General features: G+C 39.0%; 1 protein-coding gene across 2 annotated transcripts in view; it reads right to left on the reverse strand.

Moving 5' to 3' along the window:
• Positions 1-25,436, reverse strand: part of ADAMTSL1 (ADAMTS like 1) — a 1,086,428-nt gene extending 1,060,992 nt beyond the window's left edge. The window contains exon 1 of one of the 2 annotated variants that reach the window (XM_069090660.1): positions 23,579-25,436. In XM_069090660.1, the coding sequence (XP_068946761.1) occupies positions 23,579-23,665 (87 nt within the window). In that variant the 5' untranslated portion in view covers positions 23,666-25,436. The remainder of the gene's footprint in view (positions 1-23,578) is intronic. The other variant, XM_069090659.1, reaches the window with a different exon arrangement.
• Positions 25,437-27,354: the final 1,918 nt, after the last annotated feature.

A 27,354-nucleotide genomic window follows, 5' to 3' on the forward strand; every position in this document is an offset into this window, starting at 1 on the left:
ACTTTTGCACCTGTGTCCTGGTAGCTTTCTGCTCACCATGGCAGTTCTTTACAGTTTATTTGTAATAAGGGACAAAATATATCCAAGCTCATGTAGACCCATAGGGGCAATAAATAGTCAGGGAGAACATTTGACAGGAATTTTAAAAAATGAAACCTGCTTTAGACTTCTTTCCTCTAGCATTAATAAGTCCCTACAATATCCTAGACACTATGCTAAGCACTGGGGAAACAAATATTTTAAGGAAAAAAAAAACATTGGCTGCCCTCAAGAGCTTATATTCCAATAGTAGAAGACAACACATTCAGTCAGTTAGTCAACTAGCATCTACTAAATTCTTATTGTCTACCAGGCATTGTGCTAAACTCTGAGGATAGAAGAAAGGTCAAAAATAGTCTCTGCCCTCATAGAGCACACATTCTAATGGCAGAGACAAGATATAAATAACTAAGATTATAAATGATATATGCAATGTAGATGGAGGATAATCTGAAAGGAGAAGGCATTAATATATTGGGGTAGGGGATGTAGAAGCAAAAGAAGTGAGAGGTTGAAAGAAGCAAAGATGAAAAGGGAAGAAGTGAGCAGAAAAGAAGTTTTGTTCTGAGGATGTAGGAAACAGTTCTCATTATTCATCCAATAGAGGAAAAATTAATTTTATCTTAAGTTTTACTAATAGAAGAATTAGGCCCAGAATTAAGGATATTTGACCCATTGTATTTTGATATGTTTTGACCATAGCTGGAGTATTGTGTTCAATTCCAGGGTACAACATTTTTAAAGACCATAACAGGTAGAATAGGCAGTCAGGTTGAAGAAGTGTCTAGAAAGCATGCTCTATGGTGATTTTTGAAAGAACTGGACATGATTATCTGAGAGCAGAGAATCCTGGAACAGGGGATGGGGAAGAGTGAGCATCAAAGCTATCAAAGTACTTCAATGACTATATAATATGGTAGATAGATTTTCTTTGCTTGCCAATAGGCAAAAGTAACAGAAATGGGTAGAAGTTAAAGAGGGGATATATTTAGGCTTCATAAAAAGGGGGGAATAAGAATTAACCAAAAATAGAAGGGGTCATCACAGAATATAATGAGTTCCCTATTCCAAGTCTTCAAGTACTGGCTAGGTGACCAGTTGCCTGAAGCATTCTTGTTTATGTATGGGTTGGTTGCATAAGAGGAATTCTAAGGTCCCCCACAACTCAGAAGATTCTAGGATGCTCCATCTCTTCCATTGAAGCCATCTCTGATGCCTCACTATAAGGTAGAAATGCCCTTGGGCTTTTGAAAAGCATGCAAGTGGTAAAGAACTACACTGCTAGGGTCTAACAAACTCAAAAGGCTTTGAGTTATTGTCTTAAATATTTGAAAACAACAATAGTGTTCTATTCCTCCACAAATTGTCTAAAAACCTACCTATGTAGTCACATTAATGTTTGGAGGAGCCAAGATCTATGTTTGTGAGAAGTATGCCCATGCTAATGAAATTATGTAGTTTGGGTATATTGGAGTACATTTAGAAGATATTTCACTGCTAAACAGGGGAAAGGGAAAACAAGTGAGGAAACTGCCCACATGCAACTGAAAGAGGGAAACTAATAGATCTATAGCTACAGCTTGGAGCATAATATCCCCCTTGGGGGAGCCTCTGAAAAAAAATGTGAGCTCTTCTTATGTCTTATTCCCTCAGTTATTACAAATAGGGAATAGAAACAATTCAGAGGAGAAAAAAATATTACACACTACTTTAAAACTGAGGCATAGAAATCAATCCATCATCTAGTGCTCCTTTTAAAGGGGCTACAGCACATTAATTGAGAAGGGTATGTGATAGGTTGATTTGATTTACCTTTTTGGATCTTATCTATGTTCCACAATACCAAAACTTTGGGAGCAGACTATGGAATGAGGTTTGGGGCTTCTAGTCTTGGCAACTGGTAGACTATCATATTCGCCTTGCCCCCACTCTGGAGGCTAATTGATGGCTGCTAGGGGATAGAATCAATAGAGCATTGGGCCTGGGCTCAGGAAGACCTGGGTTCAAATCCAATCTCAGGACACTTACTACTGTGTGACCCTGGGTGAGTCATTTAACTTCTATCTGCCTTGGTTTCCTCAACTGTAAAATGGGGATAATTATAGCATTTACCTGGTAGGGTTGTTATGAGGATCAAATGAGATACTATTTATAAAGCACTTGGCCCAGTACATGGCATGTAATGAATGTTTATTCCTTTCCTCTTTCTTTTCCCTGCTGGTGATAGTTTAGCAATGAAATGGAACATAGCCTTCCTTACTACAGAATCACATTAAAACTTCTAATGGCTAAATCTGTGGTCAAAAAGAAATGCCACACATCTAACAACTGCAGTTTAAGACTTAAAGTCTCAAGAAGAATATGGCATATAAATAGATTCAATAGTTCTTTTGTTTACCCAAGATTTCCAAGAATTTTGAGCCAAAGCCCAGACCTCAGGAGCTCAGCCTGTAGTTTATGGTAATAGAATAAGATTATGAGTCAGAAGAACTGTATTGGAGAATTCTCCTCAAATTGCCTTTTGACTCTGCTAACAAGTGCCTCCATCACCTGCTTCCCTCTTCCTAATAATGAACCTTATCATGTAGTTTTTCTTGGGATCATGGAAATTCCTAAGTAGCTTCACATTCTGTCAATCCTTATCTGAATACTGTGTATCCCTAACCTTGTCCCCTAAATAATGAGATATTTTTAAGTCTCTGAGATCACTTTGAGGCTACTGACCAAGAGTTGAGCAGAGAAGAATGACAAGAGAATTTGTTTGATTATTCAAACTCACCAGAAAAGTCACTCTAGGTCTCTTCTCAATCCAAAGGAAATGCGTAGATGGGGGCAATCTCACCCTACTGAGTTTTGCTCAGTCTAAAAATGTCCTGTGACAGTGTAATGAGAATGTAAATTTTAAAGATCTTCCCTGCCCCTAGGCTAAAGTGCAGGTGGAGCCTGGGGTGGGAGGCTTGTTTTTCAGTAGATACTTTTTGATTGGCCAGTGGGTCCAAAAGTTTGTTACATTCTCTGAGCCAGGAGAAGGCTATATAAGCCCTGATGTGGAGCTTTGTTTTGGGACTCACTTTGAGAAGTATTCTGTGATTTGATCTGAATTCTGGGAAGCCGTTGTTGAGAGTCCCCCGGCTTTGAAAAACCCAGAATGTGGAAACCCAGATGTTGACTGGGTATGGATGTAATGGTTGGACAGTTTGGAAATCTGTCTACTTGATGTTTCTGTCTTGATAATTATGCCTGTATACTTTGAGGTTCAGGGTGCTGACCTTTTCTCCTGAACAAGGTAAACGATATATGTCTGACTGATTAAAGTAAGCTTGTTAACCCATTTTGAGTTGCTTTCCTTTAACAAAGCAGATCCAAGAACCTGTATGAGCAGCCACCCTGAGGACGCTTGGGGTGCTTGCTACTACAGACAGTTAGACAATAATATCATCATAGAAAGCAGTAAGAGGTAGACTCAAAATGGTTCCTCCCATTTAAGAGAATTATTGTGGAGTTGGATCACTTTTTAAACTAAAATGATCTCTCTTCTTTATGAATATGTTTTCTCAGATGAGTTAAACTAGCCCTTTCATAGTCTACAATCATGAGTTTTCAAACAGGCTAATGTCCTCATCACTTTAAGAGGGATTTAGTTAAATTGACTACCACACAGTTACTTCAACTACATGATTCAATCACCACTGTCAAAAAAATGAGGCACTTAAAAAAAATACAAACCATACTGTTTACTAGCCAACTACGAGTTAATTGGTAAATCAGAATGTTGCTTAATGAACTGAATCTTTTAGCAACATTTTCTAGCATCCTAGGCTACTGCACCTTGGTATATACTTGACCATGCTACTGTTAATAGCATAATATAAGTATAAACCTCTGCATAATTGAGCAAACCTAAGTATCAGAAAGTGCTTATGTTCACTAGGCTATCAGGTTGATAGTTATGCTCAACAATGAAACAAGAAACTTACATAATTGGCTTCAGATTCATTGGGCAAGCTCACCTCAACAGACTTTCAGATGTATCCTTGACCTTGTCATTCAGGATCTAAGAATGATGATGCAACTCTCAACTTGAATAATTGCAAAAATAATGGACCACTATGAAATGTTAATGTTTCTGTACAGATTAATAATCAACTCAAAAGAGAACCAACATTGGGTTCTGGAATATACCAGAAAATTCCTTTATACACACAAAAATCTTTAAATAATAATACAGAGATTAAAACTATCAGAAATGGATTACGTTGTCACTGTTATGTCAGGGAAATTAAAGAACTCAAAAGGAGAAATCATACAGAAAACAAGAATAGTTTTCAGGAACCTAGAAGAGGATATAGTTGTTGATAAAGTCAACCTTTCTCACCAACACCAGCAACAACTGGTGACCAATTACCACTAACAGGCAGACAAACACAAAAGTCCTAAGAGTGGCAGCATTCACCCTTGGTTTTGCTTTCATCCCAAATAACATAGCCATCATCAAGGGCAGCAATTCTCAAAACAGGAGGCAGTATACACCAGCAGGGCCAAATCACCACCATCACTTTGACCACTGTCTTCTCTTAGATCCCAAAGAAGATCCAGATTCTTTGATCCAAGAGTTTTGGGAATGACAATGCTTTCAGCCTAGTGCTTGCACCAATCCCTATGGAGAATAAGACTGATAACTGTTCCTACTGATACAACAGTCACAGCTACTGAAAACCTAGTCCTCAGGCTCCCAACCTAAGTATCATCCTTGACTCCTTACAATTATCTCTTACCTCTTAACATTAATCTGTCTCCAAAGATTGTCAATTTCACCTTTTCATCTCTCCAATATTCCCCCTTCTCTCCTTCAACACTGCCACCATTTCACCTCATGTGTGGACTATTGCAGTAGACTACTGCTAGGTCCACCTGCCTCTCTCTCCATTCCAATCCATTCTCCATTCAGCCACCAAGGTGATTTTCTTTTTTTTAAGTGATTTTCTTAAACCTTGGATCAAACCAATGCAACTGCTCCATACTCAATTCCAGTGATTGCTTATTTTCCCAAAAGTCAAATTCAAAATGCTGTGTTTGACATTGGAAACCCTTTATAATCCAGCCTCCTCCTACCCTCTCAGCCTTTCTACATCTTATTATGCACCATGTACTCTTTGATCCAATGACAAGTAGTCTCCTTGCTGCTCCACAAACAAGATGCTGTATCTCTTAGCTCCAGGATTTTCTCTCAGTGTCCCTGGTGCCTGTAATGCTCTCTCTTTCCATCTTTACCTTCTGTTTTCTCTGACTTCCTGCAAGTCCCAACTAAAATCCCATATTCCACAGGAAGCCTTTCTCAATCCCTCTTAATTCTAGTACATTCCATCTATTAAATGCTTCTTATTTATCCTGTGCATAGCTTCTTCATACATATTTGTTTGCTTCTTGTCTCCCCATTAGACTGTGAACTCCTTGAGGGCAAGAATTATCTTTTGCCTCTTTTTGTATCTTATTGAGGCAAACTACTCAGAACTGAAGACAATAGGGAGACTACATTGATATCCAGAAATTAGAAATGGGCTCATTTGATACAATTAAATTCAGAAAGAGTTTCTTGAGTACATGCCATATACTCAAACATCATGATCTACCAGTTCCTTTATCCCCATAATTCTCATGATTTACTCTTTAACTCCACCTACTATGTTAGGAACTATGGTAAGGATAGGATGGTACAAAAGAAGAACAAGACATGATCCCAAACTTCAAGGAATTCACATTCCACTTCAAAGACTGCACCCCAGAAATAAATCCAAGTCATATACCTCCAAATGAATTATAAATGGCATCCAGAAAAGATGAGTATAATGACAACTCACATTTCTATAGCATCTAAAGATTTATGAAGCACTTTCCTCACAAAATCCTCATTGTTTGTATTTTCTCTCAAGCCTCAAGACAGATTGCTGCTGGAGGGGAAGTTGGCATATTCCTGGTTCCTTATTGCTACTTCCAGACCCTCCTTATGGCACCATTACTAAGAAACCTCCCTCCCTCCTCCTTTAAGGTTCACTGTCTCCAAATACAACAACCAATTCAGATCCTGGGGGCAGATAGAGACTGGCCTCCAGGTCCTTCTCTCTCTTTTCTTAAAGGGTTCAGTTTTCCTCTCTAAATCAGTGACCTGCCAAATGGCAGTCACCTACCTTTATTCCAGATGACTACAGCATACATGTTGATGTATACTCAAATCCAGGTCTACCAGTGCCTTAATCTTGCTTTCACTCCACTGCAGGCATACTCAGGCATTATAACATGCCTGACTACTCTAAAAGGATCATTTCTATGACCAAAAGTTCTGAAATTTCTTTGCAACTTACTATTTTGAATGAGTTTGGGAAAGTCATTTATCTTCCCTGGGATTCAGTTTTCTCATGTAAAAAAAAGTATGGGTTGCACTTGATGGTCTCTAAAGTCCCTTCCAGGTTGAAATCCATGATGGTGCTCACTTCTTTTAAACCTATTGGTTGGGGTGGCTAGGTGGTACCAGCCCTTGAGTCAGTATGACCTGAGTTCAAATCCAGCCTCAGACACTTAATATAAAAAAACTAGCCATGTGACCTTGGGCAAGTCACTTAGCCCCAATCGCCCTTCAAAAAGCAAACAAAACAAAACAAAACCTATTGGTTGTCCTTGTCCTGACCTTTAATCCCTTTACCCATTAGTACTTTCTCATACCATCACCTTTACCCCAGCTTCACTGATTTCCTTTCTATGTCTAACCTAAGGTAGTGCCTCAAACATAGTAGGAATATGATAAATGCTTGCTGATTGACTGAAGTAGCATGTTATCTTCCTCTTACAAGTGAGGAAACTGAGGTATGGAAATTTGCCCACAATCACACAGCTAATAAGTATAGAAATACTCCTGCATCTTTCCTTGAACAATCTAAGTAGGAAGCAGTAAAAGAGAGAGCATCTTCTTGCAAAATTAGGTTTATTGGGTCTTCTGCTATTTTTTATTCTAAAATGGCAAGATCAATAACTTTCTGTATACAAAATGGGACTGGTTACCAAGATAACTTTTTATTATCAGAGCTGATGTCCCCCAGAGTATATTTCTAAAACCTGTAAATAGCTCAGAAATTAATAAAAAAAAAAAAAGCTACAAGCTAATGACCCTCCTCTTCCCCAAACATAGGATGGTGAAACAGATATTAAGAAACATACACTATATCTTCAGTGTACCATTCACTGAGTCAAGTTTTCCAATTAAAAAAAAAACACAAGATTTGTGAAGCATAACTATAAATTATGTAGGCCAGCAGTCCTAATACCAAACTTAGTTATTTCATTTCCATTTTCCTCCCTCCCCTCAAAAAATATTTCAAACAGGCCTGGTTTACATTTAGACCTCATTGGGACGTTTTCACAACCTTTTGCCCACACACATACAATTTTTCAGTAGGATATTCCACGCCTCCTTATTCTGTTGGCTAATGTATGCAATGAAGGGACTGAGAGATTCCCCAAGTCTGTAATGTTGCTACAAGTTGACTTGGAACTAAGAGAATGCCAGCTGAGTTCTCTGCAGATGTGGCCTTTGACTTACTTCAGTGGCAGCTAAGAATGCAATTGAATACAGCTGCAAAAGAGGGAGAATCTCATTGAGCTCATGGTTGGCTGACATGCTCCTTTAAATCCCACTTAATTAGCATTTCTCTGAATAGTGATCTTCTACTTGGGGGCAGCCCTCAGAAAACATCCAGCAGGAAATGATCAGTTGCCAAACAGTGACATCTAACCCTCTTCAGAGGCAGATTCATAAGAAAGGGAATTCTAATGTTAATCTACAGCATTTTCCATAGAATTTCCAACTAAACCTATATACCTTCATCTTGCTCCAAGCAAAGGAAAATTCTTGTAAATACTTCTGGAGATATTTGCTCCATCCATTCATTCTTATATTTGCTACTCTCAAAAATGTGAAAAGAGTAAAAATAAAAACCCTGACATCTAGGCACTCTGCCTGAATGTGGTGCCACCTGCATATGAAATTTCAATATAAAGCCCCAAAACACTTTTCTACTAGTCACAACAAATTCAATAATTCAACAAACACTTATTAGATATGTATTATGAACAAAGCATGGGCTAAGCAGTGTAAGAGATACAAAATTTGAATAAGATTTTATGGAATTGATATTACAGTAGGGGCATGTATAGTTATCACAAATCAGTTTGTATTACAGCTACCTACACTAAAGATTACTCCTATAGTAATAGGGGTTGACTTTGCTTAGTATTTCTTTGTGAAAAGGGAGGTTTCAGCCTGGTAAGTCATATTAGGAAATTATTTAGGTTAGAAGAATCAAATGAAAACTAAAATTTCCTTTAAAACTGAATTTAATCACCTTGATTGCCCCAAAAAAGAAATAAGAAAATGTGCTTCTACATAGGAGAAAGGAGCCCAACAGCAGTTCTAAGGAGAGGCTGTTCTTAAGTCTTCATACCCTTAGCTTCACATACAGTATATTTCCATCATGGTAGAAGATGGTGTAGTGCCCTATTTCTTCCACAGTCCCATTCACTATCACAATGAGTTAAAATCTCTTGACTAGGGCAGTGGTTCAATACCATTCCTGGATAACTCACACTCTGAGGCAGAGTTAAATAGGGAAGGTCAGTGGGGTTGGCCAGGTGGGGTGGGGATAGGTAGAGGCTCACTTAAGTATCTCTGATTTTCTATCTCTACTGTCACAGGAAGATTCCAGGGATTGGTTAATGATACATTCCTTCCCCTTCCCCCTACTTTCCAAATTCCTATAATCATGGAACAGGAAAATTTTTGGCATAGACATTTTCCAGTCAGAAAATACCAGGAGTTTACAGAAAAGGACAGGGTAGGTATGCCAGGAAGGAGGAAATTGCAGGGTCTAGATCAGAGAAAGACTGGTGCAAAAGAGGTTAGCACCCAAAACCTGAGAACATTTTTGAATTATCAAAAGCTATCCTAAGGGGTTAAGAACAGAAAGAGAATCCAAGGAGGGAGACAGAGAAGGAAAAATAAAACAAGCTGCAGATAAATGTTCTATCCTGGAAATATGAGGAGGGAGATTCCACAAAAAAAATGGTAAAGGTTAGTAGCATCAGGCTTCAGAGGACATGGAGCAGCAGTACGAGAATAGACCCTAGAATCAAAAGACCAAGATTTAAGTTTCAGCTCTGTTGCTTTCTGGCTATATGACCTTGGACAAAACGCTTCAATCATTTGATCCTCAAATTAAATTTTAAAAAGAAAATTTTTAGTTTTGCAGACATACTATTCCATAGATCTCAGAATACAGACTCATGATTGGGAAAAGACCACTGACCTTGATGACTGGAAGGTCAGTGCTAAGGAGTTTCAGTTGTGAAGGGATAAGGGGAGAAGTGGAAAACTGGAAATATTGGGAATTGATTACTTTTTAAATAAAATTCATCCATGAAGGTCAGGAGAAATTAGTTTGCAGGGTCAAGGATCAGCCTTTTTTAGGCTTGAGAAGCACATTTTATACAAATGAACAGGAGTCAGTGGAAAAGGAAAGAATTAAGATGCATGGAGGAGACAGTCTTGAAGAATGACTGCTGGACTGCAGTCCTAGAGGAAACCGGACTAGGAAGGATCAAAAGTACATATTAATCCCCATGATTAATAGGAATATACTTCTGCCTCTAACCAGAAGGAAAGGAGAGAACAGACACTCATAATGAGAAATTGTAAGGAATAGAATATGAAAGTGGCCAGGTGGCTTCAGTCTTCTCAACAGAGCAGAATAAGTCTGTTGTCCCAATGTCACTGTTTAAAAAAAAAAGCCTTGTTGGTAGCATAGAATGCAGACAGAAATAAATTTATGCAAGTATAGATTATGGAAAAGAACAAAAAGATAAAGATGCTAAAAGAGATGGATTGTGAACCACAATTCCATTTCCTGTCTTAATGGAAAAGGTATAAAATCATTTAGTTTAACTTCTTTATGATCTAAGCATTTTAAAAACTACTTCCACCCTCAATTTTTCCCCACATTCAGTAGTTTCTTACTGAGTATTTTGGCAGACCATTCTTTCATCTGTGTTTTTACCTAATGTTATCCAAACTGCTCAAAAGGAAAAATAAATAGATATGGAAGATGGAAGCCAAAGTCATAGACATTTCAAAACATTTTAACCTGACATAAGGGCAACATATTTTTCCTACCAGTGCATTGTGACTTCCTTCTTTCATTTTGGTCAGAGAGGAAAAAAAGTTAAGGAAGAAGCTAAGAAGTAATACTCCAGCCTCATATTTCTTCTTGAGCCCTTGGGGATCAAGCAAAGAATGACAAATGTAAGAGACAACTGGGTGAGTTGTGGTACAGATAAAACTACAGCATCAGCATTTGACAGATCAGTTACTGTAGTCTTTCTGTACAAAGAAAGCAGGTATGCTATAGGTCATCATCTTTTACAAACAGAAGCTATTTGACCAACCCTCCCACGGGGTAAAGTGCTGTTTCCATTGTTCTTTATTTACAGTTTGCCAAAAGATGAGAGGTTATCAGATAGTTTGGGAACTGAAAATACTCTGCCAATGAAAAGACCATATTTCACAAAGAACAATGTTCCAGGCAACACAAACAGTATACCACCTAGGCTTGCTGTCAGTTGACAAGATGCTAATCTTCCCATATCAGTGACATGGCTACACAATAAATACCCGGGACTGGTATTATAGGGCGATCAATTATTCTAGTTAGCAAGAAATACATAATAAGTGTTTAGTTCCCTTTTCTACTTAAAAAATTTGAAACTTTATGTTTCAAGTAACAAGTCTCAGGAAATGAGATTTTACCTTCTATTACAGTTTTTAACTAATTTGTAAGTCAACAAAGAACACTCTTTTAAACACCTTCAGTGTTATCTAAGCAGGAAATTATAAACATTACCAATGCCTTCAAGACATTTACAATATAATCTATTGAGAATTGGATTGGGAGTCAGGGGAATGGGGTCTAAGCCTGACTCCACAATTAAATAATAACTTTAAATAGCCATGTGACTGTCAGTGAATCACTGCATTTATCTAAGCCTCCATTTCTTTATCTTTAAAAGAAAAGGAGACCTACGTAAGCATGGAGCACATATTTAACAAGTATCTTAGCAGCCTTTCAGCATGACCCCTTCATTTTGATGAAGATGAAGAAACTGAAACCCCACAGGACAGGCCCAAGGTCATAGAAATCATATTAGAGCCACAGGATTCAAATTGGATGAATGAATATAAGTGCTAATTTTCCATGTAAATTAGCCTGTTAAGACAAAAGTTAAAAGAAATTTGAATTGTGTTCATTTGAATCATATTGCCAGGGGGTTGGTTCCCTCTCAGGGGAAATTCAGGGTCTTAGAATGCACAAAGCCCACATGCAGTGTCAAGATAATCATATAGGTGATAGAGTTCTAATAAGGAATTTCAGTATACATGGGATACATAAATCATCAAACCACTGGAAGGCTACACCATCCCATATTGTAGAGAGATTGGATAAATTGCCAGTATACAAAACAACTCCATAAAATAGTCAGGGCTTTACAAAGTCAAGGTACTGGAACCATTCATTATCTATCAGAAGCTTGAGTAAACAGACTGAAAAGCAGAGAATGAATATGGACAACTAACTAAACCAACTGAATAAATATTTTTTTACCAACCAGCTAAAACATTTGGAAGAACAGAGCTCACCATTAGACAAAAGACTAATAAAGGTAGGTTATAACTGCTAAAAAAAAATGTCACACTGATGAGGATTGTTATGTATTGTTGGCCCCAAAGAGGAGGAGAGAACTCAATCAAGTGTATTGCTATTGTCTCAGCAACATAATCAGTTGTTGTTGCCCATCCTTTGTTCTCCAAGAGGTGATACCTTACAAGGGAACATAAATTCAAATGGTGAAGGAAGTTTAACACTAGAGGAAAGAGAGGAAACCTGATTTTACCCTGATACAACAGTTACGGAAAGAGAAGAGAGGACATCGTTATAACTAATAGTTGGCATTTATTATTATACAAGGATGTGATAGCCAGGCTAGGCAATCTCTGAGCTCCAAATTGTCATCTTGTGATAGTAATAAGCAACATTCCAGAAATTTTAAAACTTAACTTGAGTCTAGAACTTTTTTTTTGCTTTTTGGAGGGGGGGAAGGCAAGGCAATTGCGGTTAAGTGACTTGCTCAAGGTCACACTACTAGTTTTTTTTTTTCTGTTAAGTGCCTGAGGCTGGATTTGAACTTAAGGTCTCCCAACTCCAGGGTTGGAGCTCCACTCACTGTACCACCCAGCCCCCCCAAGTCTAGAACTTTTAAGTTAACAATTAAGCTTATATGCAATATACCAGGTAAGAAATTATACATATTACCATTTGCTCATTTTTGTTTCTTCTTTCTCATGTGTAATGGCAAGCACAGAAGTAGTTCATACCTTGTTTCAGTCTGTTAAGAAACAGAAGGTGTGAAATCTACAACTTGTGAACTCCTGGGGAGGAGCTAATGACTATATAAGGAGAGCTCCAGGGCTAGAGACAGCAGGAACTGAGAAGACTCTTGTGGTGGCAGAGTCAAGAAGGAGAAAACTCGGTATCCCAGCACTCTGTTTGTCTGCTCTGTCTGTGTTGATGTTTGTTTATGATACTTTGTACAGAAGCCCTGAGATTTTACCAGAAGTCCTGAAAGAGGATTTTCTGGTTGTATGTGTATAGAAGTCCTGGAGGAGGGTTTTGGAGGTCCTGGGACTTTACTGATGATTTGTGCTGACCTCATGGACCTTGTTTGTGGGTCTGTGTTGATGATTTGTGTTGAATTCTCAGACCTTGTTGGTGGGTCTGAGTTGATTTCACAGGGAGATAGTAAATTGATGATGGTGCCAGCAACGTGCAGGAATATTATTGTGGCTCTGTTAAACTTTGTCTTCCCAGAAACAGGAACTGTGAAGGGCTTGAGGTGGACTCCACACTGTGAGCTTCAATATGGAATGGAAACTGGACAAAGAACTGGACAAGGAGCTGGATGAGGAACTGGGAGCTGCCTGCCTTTGAATCCAGGTGACAGTTGGAGCTGGGACCATGGAAACGAAGAGCCAGCCTCGAGTCAAGCTGAAAGAAGACTTTATTTGGATATTGTGTACTGACTGAGAAGACTGTGATTTACTTGTGACCAAAGGGTGGATGGCCTGTGTATTTTCCACTACCCATTAAGAGGGTATTGAGTTGTGACTAATGACTGAGTAGTGACTGATGATTGAATAGTGACTGATGACTGAATAGTAACTGATTTGTAACTTAGAGTACCCCATGGGTGGAGAACTTTGACTATTGTATTTTGTGACCCTTAAGGAGTCAAGCCTCCTTAAGGATGATTGAATGATTGAGTTACTAAATGATTGCACTTTGCTGAAAACTGTTGTGACCACTTTGGTGAAAAATGTGGCCATTTTAGTGATAAGTCATTGTGGATGCTATACTTTGATTTTCTGTTGTAACATTGTGAATGCTGCACCTTGATTCTCTGTGAATGTTTTGCTCTGATTTGTTATGGAATAGAGTGTTCAGTATACTGTGCAATCAGAATCTTAAAGGCTGTTCACAGTAGCATTTTTCTGGAAAGCTGCTCATTCATGGCTTTATATCATGGTACCTCCCATTGGTTCTAATTCTTCTTTACACCATGACTAATGTGAAAATATGTTTAATATGAATGTATATGTAGCACCTATATCAGATTGCATGCTATCTTGGGGTCAGGAAATGTAATGAAGCTAATTTAGGACTCAAAATCTTATGGAAGTGAATGTTGAAAACTAAAAACAAATTAATTTTAAAAAAATTAAAGGAAACTATACATATCCAAACAATTATTTAATGATAATCATGCAACATGCAATGGTATACAATTGAATTTTGCTTTGGATTTTATACCACTTCTTATTGAAATGTGGGTTTTTATTTAAGGTCAGCTAACTTGCATTTACTAAATACATACTATATGCTAAATGCTGGGAATATATTTTAATAATTGTAATACCTGGTCTCTACTTTGAGAGAGCTTACATTACAATGAAGGTGACAATACCTTGAAGGTAGGGGCAAAGTTTAACATTTTTTTAAATATTCCCAGCATTTAGCATATGTAATATACATGATATATACAATGCAAAATGAAAGTAATCCCAGATGGAAAGCACTTCCAGTGGATAAAACCAGGAAAGGTTTTCAAAAGAAGATTGGATTTGAACTGAGTCTGGAAGAAATTCAAGGGACAGATATGAGGGGAGAGAACGTCCCAGACCTAGGAGACAGCCAGCGAAAAGGCATGGAATTGGGAGATGGAGAGCAATATGTAAAGATCAGAAAGCAGGGCAGTGCCATTGGATGGTTGAGTATGTTGAGGGAAGTAAAATGTAAGACTGGAAAGGTTAGAAGGGGCAAGGTTGTAAAGGGCTTTAAGAGTCAAACACCAAGATTTTTATATTTGTTCCTAGGTATAATAAAGAGTCACTGAAATTCATTGCAGGGAGTACGGGTGAATGGAAGGTAGACATTGCCAGACTTGCACTTTTACAAAGATTATTTTGGCAAATGAACGAAGGATGTGTTGGAACAGGGAGAGGTTTCAAGAAGGGATACAAACCAGAAGGACATACCAATATCCTCCACAGGTGTGAGGTGATGTGGACCTGTAGTGGAATGAAGTCAAGGGCTCATTTAGAGGAATTTGCCTTACCACAAATAAAAAACCACTTCTTTGGATGAGAGAAGGATAAAGGAGAAGACAGTAAAGAAAGAAGTCTAAGAAATGTCAGATAAGGAAAGGGAAAGAAGGGGAAGCTTTTGGTGAATTTCCTCAATATTTCCCGAGAAGTATGAGGTAAGGTTTCTGGCTGAGAGGGTAGAGATGGGGGTGTACCACGGGAGGCTTAAGAAGGGATGAAAAGATTTGTTATTGTCACTGTGGGATAGTGAATCAATTGTGGAGATGTAAAAGAATCACTTTGCTGCAATGAAAACCCATTTGAGATTCTTTAATGGCTTTGCATGATTCTGTGATTTTTTCTTCCAACTCTATGCAGTAGCATGTAGACATGTAAAGCATATGAATAGTAGTAATAATTTAATATTAAGGTTTGACTAATTATGATCAAAAATAGGATAAGGGGGCAAGGAACTCAAATTTGGAAGATAGTCTAGAATTGAAATGACTTACCAAAGGAAGGAAGGAGAAGGTAGCCAAGGCATTGGTGATAGCCTGAGAAAGAACTAGGAGATTTGAGGTGTTAGAGATCAGTGTGGATGAAGAACAGTTAGGGGTAATGGAATTATAAAAGATGTATAAAAGGATGTATTCAGTACAGGAATTTCAGAGTTCATTAACATGATATGTAGGTGATGACAAGGTCAATGTATGACCCTCTCTGTTTGTTGCTGAGATGAAGTAGAAGAGTAGTTTATAGGAACTGAGTAGATTGAGGAATTAAAAAGTTAAGGTATTTGTGTTAAAGTATACTGAAATTCCATTAGAATGAGTGTAAGAATTGGAATGGAGAGAAATACTTCAAGTCAGGCATTGAATTCATTAGAGAAGGAAGGAAAAATCATGGGATTGGCAAATAAAATTCTGATTGGGTGATAAATCTGGACTGACAATCAATAGAACTTAAAAGCAGGAATAATCCAATATAACCATCTACCCATAAAGCTATATCACACTCTCCTTCCGAAATACACAGTGCCTTAAGGGTAGAGTGGGCACACACTCATAGAAACTTAGCAAGAAGGCACATGATTGGGGAAATCCATGTCTCTATGGCTACTCACAACTCTGGACTATAGACCCTGATGTGGTCCTTTCAAGAACAAATGGCAGCATATGAAGTCACATCTTTATTAGATGTTTCCCTTCTGGTCTTCACCACTCTCCTCCTAGGAAAAGCCATGTCTCTTTTGCTATTAAGCAAATAAAGTAGCAAAAAGCCCTCTTCAACTACAGATATTCTTAACAGGGTGCTGACAGAAGGAAAAAAAAGTCATATTTCTTCAGTGACAAGCAATTCCCTTGAGTGAGAGAATTGCCAAGCTCCTTATAGCTGCAAATGGCAAGGGGCTTCTACTTCACCCAGTTAGCTCCAAGCATCTCCTCATTGTAAAGCAGATAAACCTGTCTTTCCCCCAATCTTGTGTCTCTCCAAACAGAAGAGGGTAACATCACCAGATAGCACCGAGAAGTTTCTCCTCTATTGTGTTGTAGATGGTAGTCAAGAACACTAAAGTCTCCTAACCCTTAACACAGCAACAGGCTTCAGCTCTCTTTTCATACTCCAGTATTTCTCCAGCCTATTGACAAAGTTCTAACACTCTTCCAATCATAGGATCATAGAAAAGTTGCTGAAGAGTCTCTCATCTCCTTTGGAAGCCAAATTTTATGGCTTTTATCTAATTCTTGAGGTTTTTGCACTCAGCTTACTCTCTGGCATCTTCTACCTCTTCCAATAGTTTTTATAGCTTCTAATACCTCCTATCCATGCCTCCTGATAGCCACTGATTTGTCTTTACTTTATGAAATATCTCAAGAACCCTAACAGTCCTTATATAATCTTCACATAGTATCCGAACATTTGACTTAGAATTTTTGTCAGTTATAAACTTAAAAACTCTAAAAACAGTTACAAGTAAATGCACTGAAGGACCACAATGCCCTACAGCCATGATGGCCTTAGTCATCTCTCTCCCTTTAAACAAGTCTTCTCATTACATTCATCTCTATCTGGCAGTTCTCTATCTGGTTGTCAGAACAGTCAGTACCAATCTTTAATAATTTAACTGAGAGACTGTTTCTTCACAAGCTGCCTTTACCAGTTTTCCTGATGTAAACATTCTTTATCTGTCTCTTTCAGCATGTGTGTATTCATGTATGTGAGGAGCAGTATTTTTAACTAAAGTTTTAATTTAAATGCAAACATGAAAGTGTCAAATTTAAATGAAAATTAATTTTTTAAAAAAAATTCTTAGGCCTAGCAAAATAATAGATAAGAGTTTTGATTTAGAAAATATTTCTATTACTCAGAATAATGGAAATGAAAGGAGATATAGCTAACACAAAATGCGTGCTCTAAGAATAAATTTTAAATTAACTTTCAAATGCATTGAGAGGTATAGAAATAGCCAATCTTACACTTAGAAACTCTTCGCCCCAGCACTGATATAAACAGTGGGATGTTATTGGGGTTGAGCAGGGGCAATTTAGAGGCATATATGCAAAAGTTTGAAACCAAAGCAATACAGGTTTTGACAACAACTGATTTGTGTAACACATTTCTCTAAGACAATAAGCTGATTAACAACTTGTTGATCTGAATGAAAGGAGGAAGTCCCAGAGGAAGAGAATTCCCCCCTGCCACTCCTTCCTCATGGGATGAATTACACATCTGGATTACTACATTTAACTGCTTCATAAACAAAATATCACACATTATTAAACCTGTTTTTCTTAACAATTCACAATCTTCATTCCTTCCTAAAAGAGTTCTTAAGTAGGACTGATTATTGACATCATACATTACGGTTATTATTAACAGTGATTAAAAGTTACTTTCTTTCAAATGCCATCAAGTTCAGATATGCATGTGGGTGTGTACGTGTGTTTATATTTTGGCTGGTTGGTGAGAGAGTTGTGAAACAATCCTAAGTAAAGGCACATTAAGCATCTCCTGCCTTTATTCCAAAAAGAACGTAGCAACAGTTGCTACATTGCAGTTGGATAAAGAAGGTGTTCAGCTGCATGTATTCTCTATTTCATCAAAGTGTCAGGTTCCTGGATGCTGTGGAGAGTTTTCTAAATAAGTATCTGTTAATCTTGCAGGACTCTGACGGATCTGAAGAACATGCATAGAAGCCAATTTTTAACAGATTAAGAAGAAGGGGACAGGGTTGAAGGGATGAATTTTCATTTTCCATGACTACACAGAATCTGTAGTCAAAGAGGAACTGAAAGCTGAATCTATTCCCAAACATGTGAACACAATTTGTTTATAGGAACTGATGTTACTACAAATAAACAAACTTTTTTTTTATTTTGCTGGTGACTCATTTTTTAAATTCATGCTATAACTAGATACTGAACTGATAGTAAAAAACATGGAAAAGGCTCACATATCTCCTCTTTATTTAGCCAAATTTGGGGTGCATTCTCCCTCTAATCAAAGTCATGCTTTTGTAAATTAATGAGCTTGTTATTCATGATTGATTTCTTTGATTATCCCAATCTGTGGTCAAACATTAAAATTGATTTGAACTAGATAGCTATTAAGAATACAATTTTATTTCCAACTAGTATTTCTATTTACTCTTCTATATCACAAAATATAAAAACCTCAATCACACATTAGAGGATAATCTTATAACAATGCCATAATCTTTTAAGGCAAGAGAATCTTGATGTTAAACCACTGTAACTCCATGTTCCTACATAAAACTGTCACCAAAACATGAGCTTCAAAATTTGTGAAGCAAGAAAATATATCTGTGCTGGATCTTTGGGCAAAAAGGTCAGGTTATTTTAAGGGTGGGATGGGACATACAAACCTATAAGTGAGAAGTGATGGGAAAGAAGCTTCAAGACTAGAGCTTGCAAATAACTTCAGACCTTTCCTTTGGGGATAGAGATGGGGTAATAATGGTAGTCACAGACTCAGAGGAAACTAATATTAGAGTGAAGACAGAAACATAGTGCCCTTTTCATATACCATATTACTTATAATTATATAAACCACTATTAGGAGTAATCAAGGGGTGGCTAGGTAGAGCAGTGGTAGAGCACCAGCCCTGGAGTTAGCAGGACCTGAATTCAAATCTGGCCTCAGACACTTGACATTTAACTAGCCTTGTGACCTTGAGCAAGTCATATAACCCCAATTGCCCTCCAAAAAGCAAAAAAAAAAAAAGAGTAATCAAAATGCGGGACATCTATAAAATTATATCAGAAAAGAAATTAATTTCAAAGAGGCATAGGGATATATAATATGGAAATTAAAAAATGAATAATAAGAAAACAGAGTTAATGGTTTCCCGGTGTTTAACAAAGCGGTGAAATAATTTTGGGAGTTAACTGGGGAACTGTCATATTACTAGGTAAACTGCTGATTGCCTAGTGTTGTTTGTTGAGCTATAATAAAACTCAACATGAATCAACAAAATGATAATACAATGAAAAAATGCTGAATTTCATCTTAGGCTCAATTAAATGTACCTATAATAAGGCAGGTGATAGTCCCATATTCAGATTTGATCTGACCATATCTAAATAACTGTGTGAAGTCCTAAGTACCATATTAGTGAGAAGACTGTAGTCATACCCACCACTGAAGTAACAGGGAATATTTAGCCTTGAGACAACATGTGAGAGAAAAGAGAAGCACCTTAATCTCTATCTTCAATTAAAAATTTAAAGGGTTTTAATGTAAAAAGAATTAAAACTTCCCAATAATTAAAGCAGCCTCACAAAGGAATTGGGTATGGGATTCTTATTACTTGAGGTCTTCAAATGAAGACTGAAAGATAACTTTTCAGGGATACTGCAGAAAGAATTTATGCTTCAGATATAGTTTGGAGCTGATGACCTCTGAGGCACCTCCCAACCCTAAAATTATTTGATTCCACAAAAATTTTCAGTCATTCATTTTCAGATATGATTTTCCTGACCAATCACCAATAGTCACATTTTTGCACTGGTTTTTTTTCCCCCAGCAATAGTGATTTGTCCAAATCTAGCTACACTCTCTAGACAAGTCTTCCCTCCCAATCAATCAATCAATAAGCATTAATTAAGCAACTACTAATTCCAGGTGATGGATATACAAAGATAAAAATAAAGCAGTTCCTGTTTCAATGACTTTACATTTTATGGAAGGGAAACAATGTGTATATGGAATATATGCAAAAATAAAGGCCAGGTGGTTTAAGGAAGATGAGCACTAAGGAGGTAACAAACAGTAGTAGAAAGTTGTGCTTGAGCTTTGATTTAACAGATGTAAGGGATTCTATAAAGTGGATATATTGAGATAGAACATTTGAAGATAAGGGAATGGATGGTGAAGAGAAAAATGGAAGATAAAGAAACTTGTATGAGGAACAGTAATCGTGGCAATTTGACTAGAATACAGAGGATTAATATATAATGAGGCTGGAAAGATAATTTGGGGAAGGTTTTAAAAGCCAAATAGGAATTTCTCTTTCATCCTAGAGTTTATTGAATAGGCAAATGACATGGTTAGAACTGTATTTTAGGGAAATCACTTTGGCAGATGCATGGAGTATATATTAGGATGGGGAGAGATAAAGTTGGGAGACCAATTGGGAGGCAGGCCATTGTAAAAGTCCAGGCAAAAGGTGATAAGAGCCTAAACTAAGTTGGCAACTATGCCATCCAATGGTTTTCTCAGAATTTGGGGCTTGGTAGCTGTGATTGAGTTAATCTCTAATGGCCTTAAAAAGTTAACTCAGACTATCTTGGGAAATATTTAAATACTGGGAAGAATTTAGACTCAGCTTATGGAATGAAATTAATCAGAAAAATAAAGGGAAGCATGTTTCTTAAGAGCTCAGGGAGTGAACAATCTTCATTTAACCCAGGCATAGAAAGGAAGTTGCAATGAAGGGAGTAATTCAGAGCAGAGGGAGAGGTAGATAATACAGACAACAGACTTTCAAGGAAGTGGGAAGAAAAGAAACATTGAGACTTTCAATTGGTTTTCATCTGTACTAAAGTTTTTCATTATACTGCTTTAAGAATGAAGTTCACACAGTAAGAGCACCGCCCCCAGAGTCAGGAAGACCTGGGATCGAATCTGGGCTCAGAGACTTAGCACCCACCCAGAAACACCTGGCCATGTAACCTTGAGCAAGTTACTTGACCCCAATGCTTTAAAAATAAATATTTTTTTAATTAAAAAAATAAAAAAGAGAATGAAGTTCAGCTAGGTCACTAAGATAACTTTGCAATGTCCACTTCATTTGCCAGATTGATCAATTAATTCTAGTAACAATCCCTCCATTTACTAAAGCATTTGCTTCAAACACCACTCAAAGTATACATGAGGAAGAAAACACTGTACCAAACTAATTTTGAGCTACTTTGGACTCAAAAAGTTTGATGATTAGATGTGGATGGTTTATTCTGCTGGTGGTACTATCTATCCTAAGGCTGAGGAAAGTTTCTAGTAAAACAATTGATCTTTATTTAGGAAACATAACTCCCATATGGGAACAATCTTGGGGAAATTAGACACTGTGGTTAATACTAGCTACTTACATCAAGTAACAATGTCAACTGAGAGTTAATTACTGAGCACAAGAAAGCAAAGAATACTTTCTTGCATTCCACTAGGATACCTTGCCCATCTACTACTTAAACAATTTTCTATTCCTCCTCTGACAAGTTTAGTCAGGCTTCTCACATGTGGAAAGCAGGCTTATACAGTATAACAAGAAATATCCATTTGGAATTAAACAATAAACTACTTCCTCAAAAGGGAGGAGGGGGGCAAAATTGCTTTCATCATCCGCACCCAGAAAGAAGAAAGTTGGTTGAGAATTAGAGCAAGAAAGAACAGGTGTGCAAAGCTGGGTAAGGTGGTACAGAGTTTGATGCCAAGAGAACTCTGATTGGTTCAAAGCAGGTCTGAACAGGAGGAGTAGGGAGGGGAAAAAAAGGACTAGGCACAGCTGAGTACCACTGAGGAAGGATAGCAACAGTACCAAGGTACTATTCTAACCTGTTCTTTACCTCCTTCTGCTTCCCCGAAACTGAAAGTTTTTTTTTTCTTTTGAATGGTTTGGAATGTTGACTGCCAATCCTCTTTCACGTCTCTAGCATTTCTATAATTCTAATTAAAAAAAAAAAAACCTGATTAGATGAAGGAGCAAACTGGGGCGAAAATGCTGGACTATGGGATAATTCGGACAACATATAAAATAAAATCACTTTCCTCCCACTAATAAAGAGCACATGTGTTATGGGGCACACTTTCTTCCTGTGGTTATGCTTCTTACTGTCTTACTGGACATTATCTACATCTTCAAAACATTGAATATCTAGTGTCATTCTACTTATGAAACTTACTTTATAAAGTAAAGGCTTGAAAGTGATTGTAATTGCTAGCATGTCTTAAAAAAAAAAAGAATGTAAATTATGAAAGTGGGAGAAAGCTAACCTCCCCTCCCCTCCCCCCCATGATTTCCCCAACCAAACAGTAGGAAATAGAGGCTGTTTGGTGATAACTCAAACACTGCTTTTTTCGAGAAGTGAGAGTGTAATTTTGCTTTGGTCACAGAGATAACCTGCGTCTGGAAAGAAATAAGCAAAAGCCCAATCACCCTTACTGGCTAAGATCCACCTGCCCAACCATTTTCCTCAAGCAGCTCTCAGGTACAATAACAATCCATGACTAAGCAAATTTTTAATAACGTATGCTCTGCACAGGGCATATTCTCAACGCTGCAGGTATGTCTAAAGAGTATACAATGAAAAGTAACACTGACTCAGCCTAGCCAGGCCAGGTAGAAGACGGAGGCCCTGGTAACGCCGAGTATGTAGCCACTTGCTAGCTAGGGAATAGGTGAAAAGGTTTCCCTCCTGCTGATTGGAGAAAACCCAACGCGGACATGGAAAGGAAGAGAAACAACAGTTCTGTCAAGATCCCTGATGTTTATGTTGCTTTGGTCTCTTCTCATCTTTCCCTGGAAGAGGTCACCTTTGCTTTGACGCTCATTCCCCATCCCACTCACCCTTGTCCCGCAATATTAAGAGATTTGGGACAGGAGTCCTGAATGAATCCATTTCCTCTTTGTGGGGAGAAAGAAGACGGGGGGGGGGGGGGGGGGGGGGGAGGAAAGGCACACCTGCGGATAAGAAGGTAGCGACCCTAAATACTGATGATCCGGACAAGGTGAGGGGCCGTCCCAGAACAGAGCTGATCAAGAGCCAGGGTTGGGATTGCAGCTAGGGCGCCGCCCAGAGGGGGCTCCCCGAGGGAGAGGTGCAGCGAGGCAGAGCGCCAGGGGGCAGTTGGCAGGAGGAGAGAGAGGCAGGCGGGAGGACTCCCCTGCCCAGCAGGCGCCTCCCCCTCGGGCCTCGCGTCCGCTCCAGCGGGCAGGAGGCGGGCTAGGACGGTGCTAGGGCACCCGCCGGCGGCAGCGTGCTCCGGAGGCAGCAGGGGCAAAGCTGGAAGTAAACGACCGCAGGGACAGTCTGACCCCCAACCACCGGCGCCCCGCGGGCGAGCGGCAGACTGTCTCCGGACACCTAGCTGGCCCCAGCTGTGCTTAGATAGGACACAGGGCGGCTCAGAGCAGAGAGAACTCCAGCCACCGGGCTGAAGGGAGAGGGGAGAGCCCGCGTCAAATCATGGTCCGCTCCCACTGACACCTGAGCAGAAAACTTCGAGGAAGAGGAACCCAGAGGGAGGAAGGCAGGGGAAAGAAAGAGTGAGAGTGGCTCCTACCTGTCCGGCGAGGATGAAGAGACACAGGGTACCCGAGAGGATGGGGGCCAGGCTCCCCCGGCTCCGCGACCCTACTGCCAGTGCCATGGTCGCCCTCCACCCCGGCGGGCAGGCCACCAAAGAAGGGGAGTGTCAGCGGAGCCCCCCTCCCCTAAACTGCTCCTTCCTCTGGTTCCGCGGTGTCGCGGAGACTGCTCCTTCCAGCTCCCCCTGGCTGGCGCTGGGGATCCTTGTGCGGCTGCCGCAACCGCCGCCTGGATTTCGGCTCCCGCTCGGGCTTGGTCAAGGCTCGGGCTCCGTGCGCCCTGGCGCTGCGCCCTAGCCGGGTGGCGGTGCGGACACTGTCAGTGTGGCTGGGGAGAGAGGCTGGTTTGAATGGTAGAGCGTGGGGGTGGGGGTGGAAGTGGGGGGTGTTATTTGTGAATGTGTTGCTTGTCTTGGCTCGGGATGGTGCGCGCTCACACCCCCCCACCCCCTTCCCGGCTCCTGCTCCTCCCCTACTCTGTGTCAGGCATCTGAAGGCGGGGAACTAAAACTTCGGTCCGCCCGGGCAGCAGCCGGCGTGTGCATTTTAGAAGATAAGCACATGGCACCTCACTTATTGAGCTTATTTTCTCTACCTTGTTATAAAGAAGGGAAGAACAGAAAAGCGTGTTGCTTTTTTATGAAGCAGTCCTGAGCTAAGTATGCCTTGCAAGCTCTCGATGTCTCCCTTCGCCCTTCTTGAAATTCCTGGGACTAAGCTGGTGTGAGTTATTTGTATATACCCCTAGACTCTATCACTTTCTCCTCATTTTTCAAGAGGTCTCCACAAGCTGCCAACCGTAATTTTGCAGTGGGGGTGGGGGGAAAGGAGAATGTTAGGTAGCTCATAAGCCTCCCCTAATTAGAAAAAAAAAAGTGGGCATGTCCCACGAGAACCCAGAGCTCTAGGAGGATATAGTCATGAAATTGACTTGTCAGGTGCAGCTCCTACAGGTGAAAGTATCCCAGAGGATGCAGGAAAGTCATCTGGAGGCAGTTGTTTTCCTAGGCCAGGTTGCTTTGGCAAATTTGCTAGGGATAATGAGCCCAACTTTAATCCTGGATTGCTATGGTTTGTTTGATTACACAAAGATTTTTATGGCAACACAGTCTCTGGTCAACTATTTGGAGAAATTTTTCTGCCTCCTGGAAAACTAGAGCTTTAGTCATCCTCTTTGCTCATCTTTATAATAAGGAAAATTACCATTCCTCCACCAGCCACTTTTTTCCACAGTATATTACCCCCCTTTCCAAACTTTAAGAACGTTACTGAGAAAAGGCTGCCCTCAAATTCAATGAAATCATGTTATCAGCATACTCATCAAATAACATTTATGAAGTTACCAGGGTATGACACCATAGTGAACACAGCATGAAATATCAGTTAACATCTTTACTTTCTAATCGCTGACAGCATTAATGTCGGAAGCTAAAAATCAAGCAGCTGGCTGAGAGATGATAATTCATATTTATATAGCAAGCAATCAACAAACATTTGTCAAGTGCCTACTATATTTCAGAAACAGGCTCAGAGAGGTTAAATGAATTTGCCCAGGCCACATAACTAGTAAGTGTAAGGATCTGAACATTCATCTTCCTGACCTAAGTCCACTGCTTTATCACTAAGCACCCCCCCCCCCAAGGTACTGTGCTATCTTTATTTTCTATAGGTATGCACCAATGAAAACATGAGAAAGCAATAAACCAGCTTTTGCAGGTAATTTTCTCTGGTGAACGATATCTTTAAAGCCACATTATTAACTAAAATGTGGAGGGAAATGAAAATTGAAATTTGATCTCAGTGTACTAAGTGACTGGATATATAGACTTATATATCCCCTTCCTCCAAGGAGCTTAAAATTCATGGGAGAGACCACATGCAAACACGGGTAGACAAAGCAAACTGTATACAGGATAAACAGAAAATAATTAAGAGAGGGGAGGCACTATTTGAAAGTGCTTGTCTTCACATTCTCCTGAAGGATATATAGGCAGGTCAGAATTACAGACTCATGAAATGTCAGAACTGGAAGACTTCATAGAGATTATCCAATTCAACTTCATTTTACAGAAAATGAAACAGGTTCACATACATGGAAGTATCTTCTGACTCCTACATCAAGCACCAATATTAAATCATCACATGTAGTGAGTATTCAGGCCCTGATGTTTTCGTTGGTGTACAAACATATGCTCCTCATAATTGCCAGGTTACCACGTGTTGTGAAAACTGAGTATCATTGTTTCACATTTAGAGAAAAAACATCTTGAGGTCAGTTCCATTCTAATATTGTTATAGATCTTTTAAAAAGGAAAGTAACAGAATGATGGTACAGTGGAATTTTTCAACTTTGCCTTAGGGTTTAATTACTTTGTTGTAAAATGATGCCTACATCATCATATGTGGAGCAATAATGCATTTCTTCTAAGAATTTGATTTACTCATTCTATGATCATTTCTTGATTGTACTAGCTGTGTGACCCTGGGCAAGTCACTTCACCTGGTTTGCCTCAAGTTTCCTCATCTGCAAAATGAACTGGAGAAGGAAACTGCAAACCACTCTAGTACCTTTGCCAAGAAAGCCCCAAATGGCATCACAAAGAGTTAGACATGATTGAAACAACTAAGCAAATGCATCATGGACTACAGAAATGATCAGATTATCTAAGCCTGGTCAGACAAAGCTGAGACTCAGAATTTTAGTGTTGGAGGGGATGTTAAGGATGTGTGGCAATGGAAAGGAGTTTTGAGCCAAGTCTTGGTTCAATAAACATTTACTGAGTCTCCACTGTATAGTTGCCAAACATTATACTAGATACTGAGAAAGATATTTTAATGAATCTATTATTTCTTTGAAATATAGATACCTTCTCCATAGATAAAGATCACAACTCCCCCCCCCATACCTTCTTATCCTACTGAATTATTTTTCCTTTTTTTCCTCCAATACAGTATTTACCAAAAGAGGTCATTTTCCTCTTGGGCTTTTTTTTTTTAGCATCTTTGGGGTACCAATGCACTATTTAGAAAACCTCTTTTTTGTTCCTTTTTCTTAATAGGTGACCTGCCTACCTTTTCAATCATGTGTATACTCAGCCATGTCTTTTCCACCCCTACCTCTATACCCCACAAGACTTTATTGGTGATATGCTAAAGCCTGTTTACACCAATGTATCTTTACATTGCCTCGAGATATTTACAATTTAAATTTTTCTGAGATCATAGTATTTGATTCTCAGCCACATAGCATCATCAGATATATCAGTTATTTGAATCATTGAATTGCTATGCAATTTCTGAAATAAGATACAGCTCATTTTTTATCTCACTTCTGGACTCAGCAAATTACTTAATTTCATCATTTATTCAAGATGCTTATACTGATGGATCAATTTAACAGGCTGCCGATTGAGATGCATAACATAATCTGAGTGATTGCTTGTAAAATGTAGATGATCAGATACATCTTTGGATTTCACTGAGAATGCTTTCTAGTCAGAGATTCACAGATATAAAGTTGGATGGGATTTTAGACACTAAGTCCACCCTACTCAATTTACAGATGGAGAAACTGAGGCTCAGAGAGGTTAAATGAATTTGCCCAGGTCACATAGCTACTAAGTGTGAGGCTCTGAACATTCATCTTCCTGACCTAAGTCCACTACTTTACCACTATCTCCCAAGGTACTGTGCCATCTTTATTTTCTATAAGTATGAACCAATAAAGACATGATAAAGGACTAAGCCAGCT

The sequence above is a fragment of the Petaurus breviceps genome, unplaced genomic scaffold (assembly GCF_028583685.1).
Source record: "Petaurus breviceps papuanus isolate PSGF00001 unplaced genomic scaffold, PetGlider_PUasm1.0 187, whole genome shotgun sequence".
NCBI classification, from domain to species: domain Eukaryota; kingdom Metazoa; phylum Chordata; class Mammalia; order Diprotodontia; family Petauridae; genus Petaurus; species Petaurus breviceps.